Source organism: Alosa sapidissima, chromosome 16 (assembly GCF_018492685.1).
Source record: "Alosa sapidissima isolate fAloSap1 chromosome 16, fAloSap1.pri, whole genome shotgun sequence".
NCBI classification, from domain to species: Eukaryota; Metazoa; Chordata; class Actinopteri; order Clupeiformes; family Clupeidae; genus Alosa; species Alosa sapidissima.
This window is the reverse complement of record NC_055972.1, coordinates 4,377,602-4,396,685: the sequence shown is the minus strand read 5'-3', so window position 1 is coordinate 4,396,685 and position 19,084 is coordinate 4,377,602. Positions and strand designations below refer to the sequence as shown.

Here is a 19,084-nt window from a genome sequence, read left to right as displayed (position 1 = left end):
TTTCATATGACACGCCTGCTTGAGGCACCCTTAGTTCCACCCTTTTAGTGTATATTATGGAAAATGTTTATCGGATAAAATATTTGTAAAAACATGTTAGAAATAGTTATTTAAGTTCTGCTCATCTGTAGAGTGTGTGCTAGTTATTGCTCACTCAAAGAGCTAGACCTAACTAACTAACTTGGCTAAAAAATCCATCCTGTTGGGCTATGTATGCCTATAACATATAATATATAACATTTCAACCCCTGAGCTTGGCCAACATGTATTCCTCATATCTAAGTATGTCACTGTTCTGACAAAATGTTAAAAACATCAAATACAATAACTTGGATTTTCAGAAAATTGTAAGCCAAAAATCACATCCAAAACAGGAATCACCCTTCTACTAGTTAACTAGTGAGGGTCAAAATGCGCACTAGTTAACAAGTGAACACATTTTTGGCCTTACTACAGCAGTTAACTAGTAGAAGCATTTTGGCTCTTACTAGTTAACTATTGCAGGAAAATGTAGTTAACTAGTTGACAAAAAAAGCTCAGTAGCATATGGCGCTGTAGCTTGATAAACGTATCGGAGTAAATGTTCAATTGGCTTGCCATATGTCCCTGTCCTTGTTCTAGAAACTCCCATGAAGCCCCAACTCTTCTGAGTACCTCCTTTCCGAACACTTCTAACAACCCAGCACACCAATCGTGCACCTCCCTCCTTCTCTCCCTCTACTTCCTGCTTAGCCAATTCTGTATGTGAATTTTAATATCAAAATAAAAGCTTAGCAACAAAAGCAGCTTTTATCTATAGCGTTTCCAGGCCTCACAGGGAGCATTACAAAATGACTAATGTGTATGACTCCTTTAAAGGAACCGTATGTAAGAAAAATATTTCAATTAATCATAAAATGGCCCTGATATGTCACTAGACATTAAGAAATCATGTTCATTTCAACATTCATTATATCACTGACAACAGTAGTCCGGCCAGGATATTGTCATTTAAAAAGTGAAGTTGCAGCCCTCAACTGATGTTGATGTTGTGTTTTGTCATGTCATGTTGTGTTTTGGCCTGATGCGCCACCCTCCACATATCTACTAATCACGAAGTCAGTAGTGTTTCGCCATCAGGGTTGGCAACCTCGAGTCAGGGGGGAGGGGGAGGAGATACACCGCTCTTCAGTATTTTGAAAGTGATTGCAGTACCAGTTTTGGCCACAATCTTACATATGGTTCCTTTAATGTATACAGATGCATACATGCATATCACACGCTCACACACACACACACGCACGCAGAGATCAAACAGACTTGAGAGTGGAGATGAAACCATGTTTAATCCAATGAGCTCTTTGGCTTTCTGGTGTGAAACACTTCATATAAAACACAGGAGCATAGGCTGACAGTCACACGCACGCACACACACACACAAATATTACATACATAAGTGCACATGCACATATGCATGCACACACACGCAAACACACAGCATGGTAGATTAAAACAGATGTTTGCACTAAAACATGTTTTCACACAGGAAAAAAAAAAATCTCTCTTTCTCTCTCGTGTGTGAAGAGCACTCAGTCTCAGACGCGCACACACACACACATTGGTGAAATAGTTGTGGGGGTTTCCGTGTGTTTGTGTGTTTGTGTGTGTGTGGTTTCGCTTCAGGCATCCCACTATCACTTCCCTGTAAAGCACTTAGGACACAAACACACTCACACATTAATGTAAGGCACACATAGGGGGGCAGGCACTTAGGACACACACTCACTCACACACTCACACTCACACACACACACTCACACACCTGTAAGGCACACAGAAGGTGATAGGCAGTAGTTTGATCATCCAAATAAAAATCTCTAGAATTATATTAGTGATATGATAGGCCTGTGTGTGTGTGTGTGTGTGTGTGTGTGTGTGAGCAAAAGAAGAGGAAGTACAAATGGCGTCATTCCGAATTCCGCAACACTGATGTTTTGTTTTTCATTCAAGTGTTTGTGTGTGTGGCCTGCAAGTAGGTGTGTGTGTGTGCGTATGTATGTGTGTGTGTGTGTGTGTGTGTGTGTGTGTGTGCGCGTATGTGTGTGTGTGTGTGTCTCTTTGTATGTGTGTGTAGTGTAAAACACTGATGATTCCACTACGCTGAAGAGTCCCATTAAAGTGCAAAAGGTGGTCACAATGCTCAGATGGGGCACTCAGAGTGTCTCTGTGTCTGTGTGTGTGTGTGTGTGTGTGTGTGTGTGTGTGTGTGTGTGTGTGTGTGTGTAGTGTAAAAACACTGGTGATTCCACTAAACTGAAGAGTCCCATTTAAATGGGTGAACAATAAAGTGCAAAAGATGATCACAAGTAATGCTTCCATGGAGCACTGGGAGTGTATTTGTATTTGTGTGTGTGTGTGTTGGGAACTGCATCAGTTGATTAGCTAAGACATCGAGCTGACTAAAGTGCATTTCACCCAAAACCTAAAGAGCCTCCTACACATATAGATACACTCACTCTCTCTCTCTCTCTCTCTCACACACACACACACACACACACACACACACACACACACACACACACACACACACACACACACACACACACACACACACAGAATAGTCCAGTTTGAGTGAGACAGACAGACACATAGAGAGCCGGTGCTGGAGTCAGGGTTGCCAGGTCTAGCAGTCTTCCCCCTGTTGATCAGGGTTGCCAGGTCAAGCAGTCTTCCCCCTGTTGATCAGGGTTGCCAGGGCTTGCGGTCTTTCCCCCGCTGGTCAGGAATGTGTTTGTAGCGACATTTCTCCCCAAAATGGCAGCCTGTCGTCCGCCAAAAGTAACACTCATCCCCGTGTACAGGGCCCCGTCGCCTGGCACTGGAACACACACACACACACACACACACAGACACAGACACACAGACACAGACACAGACACACACTTTTATCCAAGGCAACTTACAGATACCAATTTGGAGGGCCAGTCTTGGGATTAAGTGCTATGGAGGCAGCTCAGGACTTTGTGACTATGGCATGCGGCATGCTAGCTAACTTCCTTAGCCACTACACTACCACCACACTCACTAGGGCTGAAAGATTGATCATAACGTGAAATTTAATGATGCTAACCTAGTGAACACTGAGCTGAATTGAACTTTAACACCGCAGGGAAAGTTATGGTAGTGAACTGTATTGAGCTTAATTTGCCCTGCGGTGCTAATGATGCTAACCTAGTGAACACTGAGCTGAATTCATTTGCCCTGCGGTGCTAATGATGCTAACCTAGTGAACACTGAGCCTGTGGTGTTAATGATGCTAACCTAGTGAATACTGAGCCTGCGGTGTTAATGATGCCAACCTAGTGAACACTGAGCTGAATTAATTTGCCCTGCGGTGTGAATGATGCTAACCTAGTGAACACTGAGCCTGTGGTGCTAATGATGCTAACCTAGTGAACCCTGAGCCTGCGGTGCTAATGATGCTAACCTAGTGAACACTGAGCTGAATTAATTTGCCCTGCGGTGCTAATGATGCTAACCTAGTGAACACTGAGCCTGCGGTGCTAATGATGCTAACCTATTGAACACTGAGCCTGCGATGCTAATGATGCTAACCTAGTGAACACTGAGCTGAATTGTCATTCAACTGTATTAGAATCCCTACGGAGGGGAGGGGCATGTCCGTTGTGTGTGTGTGACACAAGGAGAGGTTGTGACAGTTTCCTGCTGCTGAATGTAACTAATGAGAGAAGAGAATATTTACATGAAATAGGTAACAAAACAGATGCGTAATGTGTGGCGGACACTATGGGGGCATTTGAGAGGGCAGCCCCCCCCCACCCCTCCTCCCCCCTCGGCGCATGATGATCATTATTACATGTTTACAAAGCTGGAAGTTCGAAAAATATACTACTGTGATTGAAGTAGTTCATATCAATTTATGCACCACCTAATGTCATCATAACACAGGCCTGGCCTCCAGGAAAGACCAGTTGATGTTTAATTGATCTAATATTGTGTTGGTCAAACTCTAGAATGATTTATTACTTGTCTTTGTTGAATAACACAGAAGATAATATTAAATCGCAAAAATCACAACAACAACAACAAAATCGCAATTAGATTATTTCCTAAATTTTTCTAAAATCGTTCAGCCAATGCTCACACACATACACACTGGGCCCCACACACACACACACACTGCCAGCTGGCACTGGAACACACACACACACACCAACCATCCATCACACACACATGCAGGCACACAAACAAAAACACACACAAATCATTCAAATACACACACACACAGACATTCCATCCTTACCCAGAGGCTCCTGAGAGAGGGGGCGGGGCCTTTAAGGGGAGCAGAGGGAGTGGTCTTTGCGTGCGCCGGTCAGGATAACGTACCACCAGTCGAGTGTTTTCAATTCCATAGCCCTACACACACACAGAGTCAGGATAACGTACCACCAGTCGAGTGTTTCCAATTCCATAGCGCTACACACACACACACACAGTCAGGACAGTGCACCACCAGTTGAGTGTTTTCAATTCCATAGCCCTACACACACACACACACACACAGTCCGGATAACGTACCACCAGTCGAGTGTTTTCAATTCCATAGCCACACACAGACACACAGACACACCTGCAGCAGGCCTCACCTAATTAACCAACCAGGATGCCAAAGCAGGTGTGCATTTACCAAGCAGCCACAGGTAGGGGCATCACTGAAGCCTCACCTGCAACCCAATCTAACAGTGTGTGTGTGTGTGTGTGTGTGTGTCTACTTACATTGAGTTTCTCCAGGGCCCGGGACGCCATGCTTGCATTTTTAAAGTTGACAAAGGCACAGAACCGCTCATGCAGCACACGGATACTATCTATCTCTCCACACCTAGAGAGAGAGAGAGAGAGAGAGCGCGAGAGAGAGAGAGAGAGAGAGAGAGAGAGAGAGAGAGAGAGAGAGAGGAGAGAGAGAGAGAGAGAGAGAGAGATGAGGTGTCATGGAGCAGTGCTCAAGGGTGTGGGTGTGTTTCGTATGTGTGTGTTTCGTATGTTTGTGTTTCGTGTGTGTGTGTGTGTGGGGGGGGGGGGTCCTGGGGCTTGCTCACGTCTTGAAGAGGTCCCATAGATGTTTTTCCGTCAGTTCAGTGGTGACGTTCCCCACCCATAGAGATGGACCCCTGCAGAAGAACACAGAACCTTAAGAACCCAAGGAACCGCAGTGTTTCCACCATGTAGGGCGGTGGTAGCGCTAGCGTGCAGCAGCCTGAAAGTTGTGGGTTCAATTCCCAGCTTCCACCGTTGTGCTCTTGAGCAAGGCACTTAACCCCAAGTTGCTCCGGGGACAATGTGATCCCTTGTAATATAGCCGACATATGTAAGTCACTTTGGTCAAGAAGTGTCTGCTAAATGTAATGTAATGTAATAATGTAATGTTGATTTTGGGATGAATAAATGAATGCTGGCACGGTATCAGGATTAGGGCAGATGCACAATGTAGTTGCGCTCGCCTTGTAAGGTGTTCATGTGTGTGTTACACAGCCACTGGCTGCCGCTCACATAAGTATAATACTCTTTTGATCCCGTGAGGGAAATGTGGTCTCTGCATTTATCCCAATCTGTGAATTAGTGAAACACACTCAGTACACAGTGAACACACAGTGAGGTGAAGCACACACTAATCGCGGCGCAGTGAGCTGCCTGCAACAACAGCAGCGCTCAGGGAGCAGTGAGGGGTTAGGTGCCTTGCTCAAGGGCACTTCAGCCGTGCCTACTGGTCGGGGTTCGAACCGGCAACCCTCCGGTTACAAGCTGCCATATTACAATTGAACAATAAGTAGAACTAGTCAGGTTATTAGGGCCCACCCACTTCCACTCCACGTATGGTGTTGATGCAGCTCAGTTTATTGTAGAAACATTAACTTTCTTCCGCAGTGTGTCGTCGTCATTTTGTAGCGCTGGCCACTGCAGGATTAGGGCAGACGCACCATATTGTCATGGTGCATGCTAGGTACAAGTGCCCTCCGCACATATAGGCGCACAATATTGCCCAGGTGCATGGTGGGCTACAAGTGCCCTCCACTGGCTGGTCCTCACATCCTCACAGTTATCAATAAACAGCCATGCTCATCAGAGGTACCTGTCTAGTTTTATTCCATAATTATATTGTTTGTATGGACGTCAGTAGCATGGGCTATCATAGAGCTTCCATTTACTGCGCCACTGCAGTGCGGTAGCGTATGTCTGTCAACAGCACAAAAACTACGGGTACAATTTTCCCACAGCTTGGTGAGAAGGAGTAGGAGAGGCAACGCAGCTGATCCCACTCAAAGGGAACGTCAAAGTATTTCCCGTGTGGGGGGGGGGGAGGCTGATCATATCTGACATGTTCTAAAGAACTGTTGCGGTTCTAAAGATCTGAGAGAACCAAACATACCCAGCCTGGCCAGAGGAGCTCTCCTGGGTCACCACTGGAAAAAGAGGATAAGTATTAGTGCGTGCGTGCGCGTGTGTGTGTGTGTGTGTAGGTGTGTGTGTGTGTGTGTTCACACTCTTACCTGCTGTTGCCTCGGAAGATGCGAGTGCAGCCTGAACTGTAGTGTACTTTTCCAGCAGTGAGACACTCTGCATCTCCTCAAAGCCGAGGTCCTACACACACACACGCACACGCACACTCACACATAAACACACACACACACACAGGAGTCTTGCATGAGCTGAGGCCTGTAAAGTGTGTCTGTTTGTGTGTGTTAGCATGAGCTGAAGTCTATAAAGTGTGGGACAGTAGTGTGTGTGTGTGTGTGTGTGTGACCATGAGCTGAAGCCTGTAAAGTGCAAGACAGTTGTCTGTTTGTGTGTGTGTGTGTGTGTGTGTGTGTGTGTGTGTGTCTATGAGCTGAAGCCTGTAAGGTGCAGGACAGGTGTCTGTGTGTGTCTTACCATAAGCTGAAGGGCTCTGCAATTGAAGAGTTCGTTGGCCGCCTCTTCACAGTCCTTATCCAGCAAAAGCACCTGCTCCATGGCCTTCTCTGCTTCACTGTACCTCTATATACACACACACACACACACACACACACACACACACACAGGTGAACAAACACACAGGCAAAAGCACCTGCTCCATGGCCTTCTCTGCTTCACTGTACCTCTATACACACACACACACACACACACACACAGGTGAACAAACACACAGGCAAAAGCACCTGCTCCATGGCCTTCTCTGCTTCACTGTACCTCTATACACACACACACACACACACACACACACACACACAGGTGAACAAACACACAGGCAAAAGCACCTGCTCCATGGCCTTCTTCGCTTCACTGTACCTCTACACACACACACACACACACACACACACACACCCCTAGCCTGACCTAACCTGTGTGTGTGTGTGTGTGTGCCTTTAACCCCATTAGGGCACTGCCCTGTCTGTAAAAGCCCTTGGGCCAGAGGTGTGTGTGTGTGTGCGTGTGTGTGTACCTTTAACCCCATTAGGGCACTGCCCTGTCTGTAGAAGCCCTTGGGCCAGGTGTGGGTGTGTGTGTGTGTGTGTGTACCTTTAACCCCATTAGGGCACTGCCCTGTCTGTAGAAGCCCTTGGGCCAGGTGTGTGTGTACCTTTAACCCCATTAGGGCACTGCCCTGTCTGTAGAAGCCCTTGGGCCAGGTGGGGGCTAGTCTGATGGACATCTCGGCGTCGGCCAGAGCTTGTGGATACAGCTCCAGACACTCATAACAGTAGGAGCGGTTCCCAAAGAACCTGCGCACGCGCACACACACAGAGACAGAGAGAGAGACATATGAAACATCATAAACACAGACAAATACAGAGGCGCACCTTGTCAACAGGCAAACCAAGCAACTGCTTGGAGCCCCGAGCCGCTAGGGGGGCCCCCGACCTGGTCTCAGTGCGTTTGCCGGTGGGTCAAGCGAGAATTTTGTCCATAGAGATTGAATGATGTATTTTGCGTGCTCCTGCCCTGTTGTACAAACAGTACGTGCATATGTAGGCAAATGATCTGTGTTCAAAAAAGTTCAAAGAATCCGCACATACTGTATTTAGGCAACTGTGGTAAACTTCAATCGAGGGTGCAGTGATGACGGATCAACATCGGATTTTGGCATTTAGTTTACTCAATGAAGTTATAGTAGGCTAATGTTAATTGGCAGAAAGATTTAACATGGTTTGCTACATCTATACGACAGTAAACTTAAGCTAGCTAGCGGCAGTTACAACTAGTTAAGCAAGGAGATGGTTAACGCTTTGTTTGTATTAGGGCTGTCAGCCATAACATGTTAATCGCGATGCAGTAAGGACCAAGCATACGCGTTAATTTGTTAGAACCCGATTGACGCAAAGTGCGTCAAAAAAACACACCCTTTCTTCTTTGTTACATTGCTCCGGAACTGTTCATTGCAACGAGATAAAACTTTTATTGCGTGACAGAGCAGAAGTGGGGCTTTCCAAAGAGACTACGTCTATGTATGTACGATCAAGTATGAAAATAAAAGAAAATCATGAAATTAAATCAAATTGCATCATATTTACAGTCTATACTTCTCTGCGTTCACCTGCTCACCCATTACTCTCATTTGAATTACTCGCAAACCCGTAAACCCGTGATCGCATATGGCAAGCATATCAGATTAAAGAGGAGACACAGGGCTATCCATTGGTACCATGAATATCGATCGATCCTTTTGGCTTATAAAAACAGACGAAGCAAAATAATAGCGTCATGTACACAAACCAACGCTGCACACCCATTACTCTCGTTTGAATTACTCGCGGACCCGTGATCGGATAGATATGCCACGCAGATGAAAGAGGAGACACAGAGCTATCATTTGATATCAAGTACATCCTTCTGAGTTATAAAACAGACGAAGTGAGAGCAAAATAATAACTTCATATAGCTGGACTTGTCCCTCGTTTACGAATTTTTGTCTGTTTTTGTGGCAAAGCATGTTTATAATCCAACGCTATCGTGTGTTTCTCTATGGCAAAGCATGTTCATAATCCGGTTTTGAAATCCTAGCAAATTCCTGCATGGCATCCATTTCAAGGCTCACATTGCATTCCTAATTTGTTCAACAAAGAAACCCCTTTTTTGCCTCTACTTTGTTCTTGGCAATGCAGTAAAAATATGTTGTAGAGAATCATACACCATGCACTCAAAGTTATATTTTGTGAGATACAAAATACAATAATTTTTATAATACGCTTTTTGTATTTTTATTTTTTAACATAATAACCTAAAGGTGATATAACATAATGGTGATAACACTTGTCGGTAGGGCCCCTTTGGAATTTTTGCTTGGGGCCCCCACAGACTCTAGAATCGCCTCTGGACACATACACACACCCACACAAAAGAGCATACAAACACACAGACACACAAACGTGTTCTGGGATATATGTAAATGATTCAGCTGGTTTCATTTACCCGGCATGCAACTCATCTCTGCTCATCTCCATATTTCTTAGCACCTAGGCTTCGGCAACATGGGAATTTAGCATTATTATGGCACATGTGCTTGTTATTTCTTTGTTTATATATTTTGTGTTGCCAATAACTGTGGAGGGTGCCGTTTGTTGGGCAATGCTGCCACCTTGGGGTCACAGATTCACCGTGAGTGAAACTCCTTTCCTTTCTTAGTGTTTGAAACACACACACAATCTGCACTGAGTTACAAATTCTTTAAAATTCTTTATTTTTAAATTATTTTACCTTGTGCATTTTATGTTTTCTTTTTTATTATGATCTTCACTTTTTAAACTATTCTTTGACTATATTGCCCTTCTATGCTTTTATTTGCTATTCCTGTTTGCTTTTGTTTATGTAAAGCACATTGAAGTTCCTCCGTGTATGAAATGCGCTATATAAATAAACTTGACTTGACACAATCTGTGAATCTCAATGTCCCACCTCACAGATTTGGACTCTGATGCGCGTTTCCGCTAACTTGGTGAGTGCTTAGGGCGTGTGTGTGTGTGTGTGTGTGTGTGTGTGTGTGTGTGCGCGCGTGTCTGTGTGCGTGTGTGGCCCACTGTGAAATTGGGAGGTGGATGAAGGGTCTCTCACACCCTTTCTGTGCGCTCTCTGTAGCATTGTGATGTGGAACACAGGGTTACTCTAAGGGAGGCTCTTGTAGCATTGGGAGGTGGAACACAGGGTTACTCTAAGGGAGGCTCTTGCCTTTCAGAGGGGCCTAAAAACAAAACAAAAAAACACCATCTCCTCTGTACCTGGGGCCTATTGCACAAAAGCAGAATTAAGACATCCGGGATAAGTTACTGAGCTGCGCTCAATGAATCCAAAACAAGAGCGCACAGGCTTAATTGGTTGCACAACGAGCAAGCCAGGATGAGCAGACACGGATTCATCAAGCCAGGTGAAACCTATCCTGGATAAGTGCGCACTCACGGCTCCCTCAAATAGACCCCGCCACCGATCACAGATTCACTGATTCACCATGGCAACTAGAGCGGCTTCATTGCTTCTTCTACGGTGTGAAGTAGGTAGATAGCCTTCTCACAACAGCAACAAACAGCAACACCTCTGTTAAGGAGAATATTGCAACTAGTTCCGCGACCACCACGCGTGAAATGGTTAGGCACTCCCGTGACATCACATTGTCGCATGACAGGTCGGGAATGGCGAGTATTAATGATCACAAACGTTTAAATAATGACAGAGGGTCTAGTTATATGTGATAACAATGTGTAGTGGGCAGTGGAATAACTATTGGTTTCCGTTTGTGGTGACTGCTGACTGAGATAAGGGATGAGATTAAATAGATCCTGGAACTTAGCCTGGTCTGGAGCAGGCTAGCTCCACAGAATAAATCGCCATGGTAACTTATACCATAACATATCCTGCTGCCCCCTATCCCGCGTTTGTGCAACTGGATGACGGATAAATTGAGCCAGGATAACCAAGATATCCCGGCTTAATCCCTTATCCTAGTTTTGTGCAACGGGCCCCAGGACACACACAGTATTGTGTGTGTGTGTGTGTGTACCTGTAGTTGGTAGCGTCATACTTGATGGCTTCTGTAAACATGGAAACTGCCTGAAAGTACTGGCCCTCCTGAACCAGCTGGATGCCCTTCTCTACACACACACACACACACACACACACACACACACACACAGAGAGATAAATTTAAACAACCACACAAAGAAATGAGCAGAAGCATAAATATGAACTCAAATACAAACAAACAAACACAGACAGTGAAAAGTCAACACACCTGTGAGGTAGGCACTTCTCTTAGCCCCACTATCTGTGCAGTTGGTCTGGAATGACACACACACACACACACACACACATATATAGTAATGAAGCGTTGAGTACAGTACAACAATAAACAAACTAAATCACACTGACACACAGAAATTTTAAAGACATACAGCTGTCATTAGCTACAGAGGTCACTGTGAGCAAGTTTGTGTGTGTGTGTGTGTGTGTGTGTGTGTGTGTGTGTGTGGGGTTGTACAGAGATGTGACCGTTGAACTTTTTAAACGCAGCTGAGTAACGTGGGCAGAGTGATGAATGATTACGCAACTACACCATTAGGCGTGTTCGTCTCCATGCAGATCTGTGCAGATCTGACTTGATGTGATGCATGCTGGGTTGATCTGACTTGATGTGATGCATGCTGGGTTGAACACAATGGAGAGGTCCATTGTGAGGAGGTGGAATGAGAGGTCCACCTAATGACAACTACAACACCAGCTGCGGCTGCAGAGAGCAGGGGTTGATGGGCAAAGAAGCAGGGGCTGATGGGTAATGGAGCGGGGGCTGCTGGGTAATGGAGCGGGGGCTGCTGGGTAGTGTAGGAGCGGGGGCTGCTGGATAATGGTACAGGAGCTGCTGGGTAGTGTAGTAGGGGCTGCTGGGTAATGGAGCGGGGGCTGCTGGGTAATGGAGCGGGGGCTGCTGGGTAAAGGAGAGGGGGCTGCTGGGTAATAGAGCGGGGGCTGCTGGGTAATAGAGCGGGGGCTGCTGGGTAATGGAGCAGGGGCTGCTGGGTAAAGGAACAGGGGCTGCTGGGTAGTGTAGGAGCGGGGGCTGCTGGGTAGTGTAGGAGCGGGGGCTGCTGGGTAGTGTAGGAGCGGGGGCTGCTGGGTAATGGTATAGGAGCTGCTGGGTAGTGTAGTAGGGGCTGCTGGGTAAAGGAACGGGGGCTGCTGGGTAATGAAGCGGGGGCTGCTGGGTAAAGGAACAGGGGCTGCTGGGTAATAGAGCGGGGGCTGCTGGGTAGTGTAGTACCTGGCCTCCTCGGCTCTCGTTCTCCTTGTTCTCCCGGCTGCTGCGTGGAGTTTTGCTCTTGGCTCTCGGCCTCAGGTGGCTCACGGCATTGGCCACAAACGCACTACTGACATCCCACTCAGGGTCCTACACACACACACACACACACACAATGGTCATGTCCAACTCAGGATCCTACACACATACACAGCTCAAGTCCCACTCAGGGTCCCACACACACACACACACACACACACAGCTCCACGTACGACGCAACACTCAAATACTTTGATAGTTTAAGTCAACAAAAAAGGGTATTGGAGTCATTAAATATACTAACTACTAGCAAGGGCATTTCACACTATTTAGGACTAACTAACTAATTAAGTCCAGAATTGCACATTTGAAACAGGACAGCTCTCCTGTGAACTACAGATGTCCCAAAGCTCTGATGTTCGTATGCGCGCACACACACACACAAACACACACACACACACACACACACACACACACACACACACACAGATGATGTTCGTATCCAGGCATGCAGCACATAAATAGAATTTAGCCTCCATGGAAAACGCAGAGATAGTTTTGCAGAAAGCTTGCGACATGGTCAAATGAGTGTGTAGGCTACGCACGCACGCACACACACACACACACACACACACACACACACACGCCACACCACCTATTCGGAACACGAGGCAGCGGCGGCTCCCCTGACGACCACACTGCTGATGTCCCAACTTGGGGTCCTACACAAACACACACACAAAGCTCACGTCCAACTCGGGGTCCTACACACACACACACACACACACAGCTTACGGCCCACTTGGGGTCCTATACACACACACACACACTCTCAAAAACACTGCTCACGGCGCAATCAGTGTCTCACACACAACACACTACTCCCGTCCAACTAAGGGTCCCTCCCACACACACACACACACACCACACACACAGAGCTCATAACCCAATTGTAGTCCTATATAAATGTACACACACAAACAAAAACAAATGCACTGCTTACGTGCCACTCTCAATCCAACAGCAACACACAAACACAGGCGTATACACACACACCAGTGTTTCCCATACATTGACTTATTTGTGGCGGCCCACCACAATATCAACACTGACCACCACACAATGATTTTCCAGGTTGTACTACATTGTGCTTATATTAAATCTGGTTAGCATCATAAGCACGCTGCGCTAATTTGTTAAAAACTGTTGCATTCAAGTTAATTCTGCAAACCTACCACCACAAATAGAATTCAATTCTGTGGGAAACACTGCACACACACCATGTGCTGCTTACATCCCACAGCAACACACACACAGCTTGCATCCCACTCCAGATCCTACATCAACACACAGCTTGCATCCTGGATGGATGGATGGATGGATGGATGGATGGATGGATGGATGGATGGATGGATGGATGGATGGATGGATGGATGGATGGATGGATGGATGGATGGATGGATGGATGGATGGATGGATGGATGGATACTTTATTGATCCCCAGGGGAAATTCAAGGTCTCAGCAGCATACATACAAGACAAACACATGACATATACACACACACACGTGCACACACACACACACACACACACACAGACACACACACAGCTCGCATCCCACTACAGATCCTACAATAACACATATACACACACACACCCCACTCCAGATCCTACATCAACACATATACAGTCACAACCCACACATAAATACTGTCGGGTCTTTTCCCCTTCCCTCACACACACACACACACACACACACACACACACACACACACACACACAGACACATCCCTCTGTGTGCCAATAGTGTCGCCACATGGGAGTTCCACTCACAGCCTGCTGCTGTAGCTGCTATAACCATGACCCTGCACGCCAGTGTGAGAGATGGTGCAGTGTGAGAGATGAAGTGTGAGAGATGGTGCAGTGCAGTGTGAGAGATGAAGTGTGAGAGATGGTGCAGTGCAGTGTGAGAGATGGTGCAGTGCAGTGTGAGAGATGGTGCAGTGTGAGAGATGGTGCAGTGTGCGAGATGGTGCAGTGTGCGAGATGGTGCAGTGCAGTGTGCGAGATGGTGCAGTGCAGTGTGCGAGATGGTGCAGTGCAGTGTGCGAGATGGTGCAGTGCAGTGTGCGAGATGGTGCAGTGCAGTGTGCGAGATGGTGCAGTGCAGTGTGCGAGATGGTGGAGAGTGAGAGATGGTGGAGTGTGAGAGATGGTGGAGAGTGAGAGATGGTGGAGTGTGAGAGATGGTGCAGTGTGAGAGATGGTGCAGTGCAGTGTGTGAGATGGTGCAGTGTGTGAGATGGTGCAGTGTGTGAGATGGTGCAGTGTGTGAGATGGTGCAGTGTGTGAGATGGTGCAGTGTGTGTCTACCTCTTCACTGGTTGCGTGCTGGCGGTTGGCTCTGCTTCCAAGAGGCGGAGCTACTGAACTCTTGGTGGGGGGCGGGACAGGCGCTGGTTCCACTTCCTTCATAGGCTCCTCCTCTTCCTGTGCAGGCCCCTCCTCTTCCTGTTCCCCACCTGGTCCCTCCTCCTCTGACTCACTCTCACCTGGGCCTTCCGCTGACTCCTCCTCCTAAACAAAACACATGCACACAATAACAGAATCATCATCACATAGAACATGTGTGTGTCTTAGTTTGTGTGTGTGCGTGTGTGTGTGTGTGTTTCAGAAAAAATGGTTGGATTTGAATTAGTCTACACATACCCCACATAGATACCACACACACACACACACACACACACACACACGAAGAAGTAAAGACTCATGGCAACTAACACACTCACTCCAGCTTGGGTACACAAACATAAGCTAGTGGCTATGATCGGTGTGTGTGTATGTGTGTGTGTGTGTGTGTGTGTGTGTGTGTGTGAGTGTGAAAGAGAGAGTGTGAGTGTGAGCATTCATCTTGGCAGGACTGGACAGGGATATGACTAGCAGATGTCCTGCAAGAGAGGGTGTGTGAGTGTGTGCAGTAGCTAAGATAAAAAACACTGCAGCATTTTCTCAGAGATTCACAGCACACAACTCAGAGAGACTGCCTGCCTGCCTGCCTGTGTGTGTGTGTGTGCATGTGTGAGAGAGTGAGTGTGTGTGTGTATGAGTGAGAGAGTTAGAGACTAGCTGTAAGAGTGTGTGTATGTGTGTGCGTGTGAGAGGGAGAGATAACCAGAGAATGACAGACTGACTGTAGGAGTGTGGGTGAGAGAGTGAGTGAAAGGGATTGAGAGAGAGAGAGAGAGAGACAGAGTTTGAGAAATTAAGAGGAGAATGAGTGAGAAAGAGAGAAGAGAGGGAAAGAGGAGAGGGAGAGAGAGAGAAAGAGGAGAGGGAGAGAGAGAGAGAGAGAGAGAGAAACACAACTGTTCCATGTTTCCGTTCTGTTTCCCCTTGAGAGAAGAGAGTGCGAGTGAGAAAGAAAGAGAGAAGAGAGAGAAAGAGAGAAGAGATCGAGAGTAGAGGTGAAGAGAAGAGAAAGTGAGTGAGAAAGAGAGAAGAGATAGAGAGTAGAGGTATAGAGAAGAGAAAGTGAGTGAGAAAGAGAGAAGAGATCGAGAGAAGAGAGAGAAAGAGAGAGGAGAGGGAAACACACCTGTTCCATGTTTTCGTTCTGTGAGAAAGAGAGAAGAGAGAGAAGAGATAGAAAGAGAGAGAAGAGAAAGTGAGTGAGAAAGAGAGAAGAGAGAGAAAGAGAGGAGAGAGAAGAGAGAAAGAGAGAAGACCGAGAAAGAGAGAGAGACGCACCTGTTCGTTCTGTTTCCCCTTCTCCAGCTTCTTCCGTTCTTTCTGCCGCTGCAAGAGGAAGGAAACATCGAAACTGAGCAGCCGCACTCTGTCTGTCTGTCTGTCTGTGTGTGTGTGTGACAGATCAGTATGTGTGCATGAGAGAGTGAGTGTGTGTGTGTATGTATGTGTGTCTGAGTTCGAATGAGTGAGTGCTTCAGAGTAATTATAGTCATTAGACTGGTATGTGTGTGAGTGGTTCAGTGGTGAGTGAGCAGTGTTTGGAATAACGCCGGGGTAATCTAACTAATTACTTTTCCCGTTGTTACAACGCCGTTAACATTACTGGACGTTAAATGCAGTGCGTTACTATGCATTGATTGAATAAACTGTGTAATCCGAACGCACCCCTGGCTCACAGCTAGTGAGGAGGTGGGTTAATAACGACGTAAGCGATTATGATTGGCTAAGGCACATCTAAAGCTAGTGGCCAAAAACACCGATACCTCCACCACAGATGATAGCTCGCCATCCACTAGCAAAGAAGGACTCGGAGCAAAGTCCTCCAAGCAGCACTCGGAGCAAAGTCCTCCAAGCAGCAAAAGCTAGATCTTTCTGCCTCACTTCAAAAACCTATGACACAGGCTGAAGTCAACCGTAGGTCTGTCGATGTGCAATATCTTGAATTTCCTCTTGGGGATCAATAAAGTATCTATCTATCTATCTATCTATCTATCTATCTATCTATCTATCTAATAAATATCGAAAGTTATGTAGCCTACAAACACCTGTCTGTTCTACTCATTTCAACTGGCTGCTCAAAACTGCTCAAAAAATCCAAATTCTTTGACATATAACAACATTTTTGTAACAGTAACGCAAATAGTTACTTTCCCTGGTAACAAGTTACTATTATCATAGAGTAATTTAGTTACTAACTCAGTTACTTTTTGGAACAAGTAGTGAGTCACTATAACTAATTACGTTGTTACTGATTACGGAGTAAGTGAGTGAGTGAGTGAGTGGTTCAGTGGTGAGTGAGTGAGTGAGTGAGTGAGTGGTTCAGTGTAGGCTGTCTGGCTGGCTGGTTGGCTGGGTGAGTGAGTGGTTCAGTATAATATCGTTGCTGGTGTTGCAGGGTTCTGTGTAATGTTGTTGTTGGTGTGTGTGTGTGTGTGTGTGTGTGTTGGGGTTTACCACACCATACCGTAACCTATACCTCACACATGTAATCCTTAAACTTAATAGGCTAGTTGCCATACGCACATTACATTAGTGCTGCTCTTTGAAACAGGGGAAGCGGTCAGCAAATGAGTAAATTATTGTCCTTTAGTATTATTGGGATACTACATTGTCCTTTAGTATTATTCTACTACATTGTCCTGGTTACCCAGATCCCCCAAACCCATTTTAGACCTACTGAGATTTTTCAGACATGGCAAACTGTCAGCTACATTAACACAATGCACCCTGTCAGTTCCATGGTCATTGGAAAGGCTGATAACTTGACAGCTTATTGCCTGGGTTTGTCTGCGAATTTTGAACTAAATCTATTCTGGGCATTCGTCCATCTTGCTGTTTTATTCCAAGTCTCTGCTTGTAAGGAAGACCATCAAATAGCTTTTAAAAATCAAATAGAAAATGTTCTTTTGCATTCTTTTGCTACCACTTCACATAGCTTGCAAGCTAGCTATCACTTCACAAAGCTAGCACATTGTTTAGCTACCACTTCAAATAGCTACAGTAGCAAGCTAGCTGGCTAGACTTCTCTTCACAACATGGAAACTAAAGCAACTGACAAACTCCAGAAGTCTTTATTTACTATTTGGTTATGTACAAAGACAAGTAGAAATGGACTGCACTGCTGGCAAATAAATGAGAATGAGCAGCAGCTTGCCTCTCATCATCACCTAGCAACACTGCAAAGCTTGGACTGAACTTGACTAAAATTCTTCAATCCCGACAGTAAACGCTGTCAATCAAAAAGAGTTTCAGCCACTTTGACGGTTCCTCCAAACATACTAAGCCCGGCGTCTAGGTTAGCTCACGACCCCATTCCCTCCCAGGGACAGAGCTGCCACAGGACTATAAAGGGTTAAATCAGGTTATGACGACCTGAGAGAAACTACTAGGCCTACTTAACGATCAAGCCGAGTTGCACACTTTAGCCAACAGTCTTAATATAGAACAAGAATTTAGTAGGTTTGATAAAAATTGTACCTTATTTGTGCATATTTTATGGAAAAACTTGTTATGTCATTTTAGGAGAGGCAGAGCCTCTCTGTGTGTTTGTGTTCCTGATGGCTGAGCTCATCTCTGTACACTAGTGTTACTTTTCCATGTGAGGTCTGGGAGGGGGAACGAGTCAGAGTGTGTGACGTAACTTTGAGCATGAGAGATAGAGAGATAGATAGAGAGAGAGATAGATAGAGAGAGAGATAGAGAGATAGAGAGATAGAAAGATAGAAAGAGGGGGATCCAGGACTCACCTTCTTCTTAGCCCGTCGTTTCTCTGCCCGTCTTTTGGATCTCTCCTCCTCACTTAAGCCCTCCTCCCCACTGAGGGGCTCCTAACACACACACACACACACACACACACACACACACACACACAGTCGAAATCACACCATTTTTACACTTTCATTATGAGAGCAGTTCTTTGCTTGCCACGCATGTACGTACACATGCATACACACAAGAGTAATTATATAAGATGTACGCACACACACACACACACACACACACACACACACACGCACACAAACCTGTGGTGCTGAAGTGTGGCTGGCATCAGTCGCAGCTTCTGTTTCCATGCTCTCCTCTCTCTGTTCACTGGGGCCTACAGAAGCAACACACACACACACAAACAATCTCATGAAGACATAAATACATTAATCAATTACCACAAGCCAACTAACCAGTGCACACAAGCACACACACACACACCCACCCCATCTGTGTATACAACGCAAGAGGTAACGCACGCACGCGCATGCACACACACACACAATACCAACGCAAGAGGTAGCGCGCGCACACACACCCCATCTGTGTATACCAATGCAA

At 46.1% G+C, this 19,084-nt stretch overlaps 1 protein-coding gene across 2 annotated transcripts in view; it reads right to left on the bottom strand.

The window, feature by feature from the left end:
• The window catches only part of zgc:123010 (uncharacterized protein LOC641500 homolog), a 31,523-nt gene that overhangs the window by 10,628 nt on the left and 1,811 nt on the right, over nt 1-19,084 (bottom strand). Inside the window, exons 2-17 of one of the 2 annotated variants that reach the window (XM_042066271.1) lie at nt 18,784-18,857; nt 18,508-18,588; nt 16,053-16,087; nt 15,888-15,909; nt 14,666-14,869; nt 12,278-12,403; nt 11,255-11,300; nt 11,024-11,114; nt 7,616-7,757; nt 6,928-7,032; nt 6,546-6,636; nt 6,425-6,458; nt 5,097-5,168; nt 4,777-4,879; nt 4,304-4,416; nt 2,568-2,857 (exon numbers count right to left, since the gene is read on the bottom strand). In XM_042066271.1, coding sequence (XP_041922205.1) covers nt 2,722-2,857; nt 4,304-4,416; nt 4,777-4,879; nt 5,097-5,168; nt 6,425-6,458; nt 6,546-6,636; nt 6,928-7,032; nt 7,616-7,757; nt 11,024-11,114; nt 11,255-11,300; nt 12,278-12,403; nt 14,666-14,869; nt 15,888-15,909; nt 16,053-16,087; nt 18,508-18,588; nt 18,784-18,857 — 1,475 coding nt within the window. In that variant the 3' untranslated portion in view covers nt 2,568-2,721. Of the gene's footprint in view, nt 1-2,567; nt 2,858-4,303; nt 4,417-4,776; nt 4,880-5,096; nt 5,169-6,424; nt 6,459-6,545; nt 6,637-6,927; nt 7,033-7,615; nt 7,758-11,023; nt 11,115-11,254; nt 11,301-12,277; nt 12,404-14,665; nt 14,870-15,887; nt 15,910-16,039; nt 16,088-18,507; nt 18,589-18,783; nt 18,858-19,084 lie in introns of both variants that reach the window. The other variant, XM_042066272.1, reaches the window with a different exon arrangement.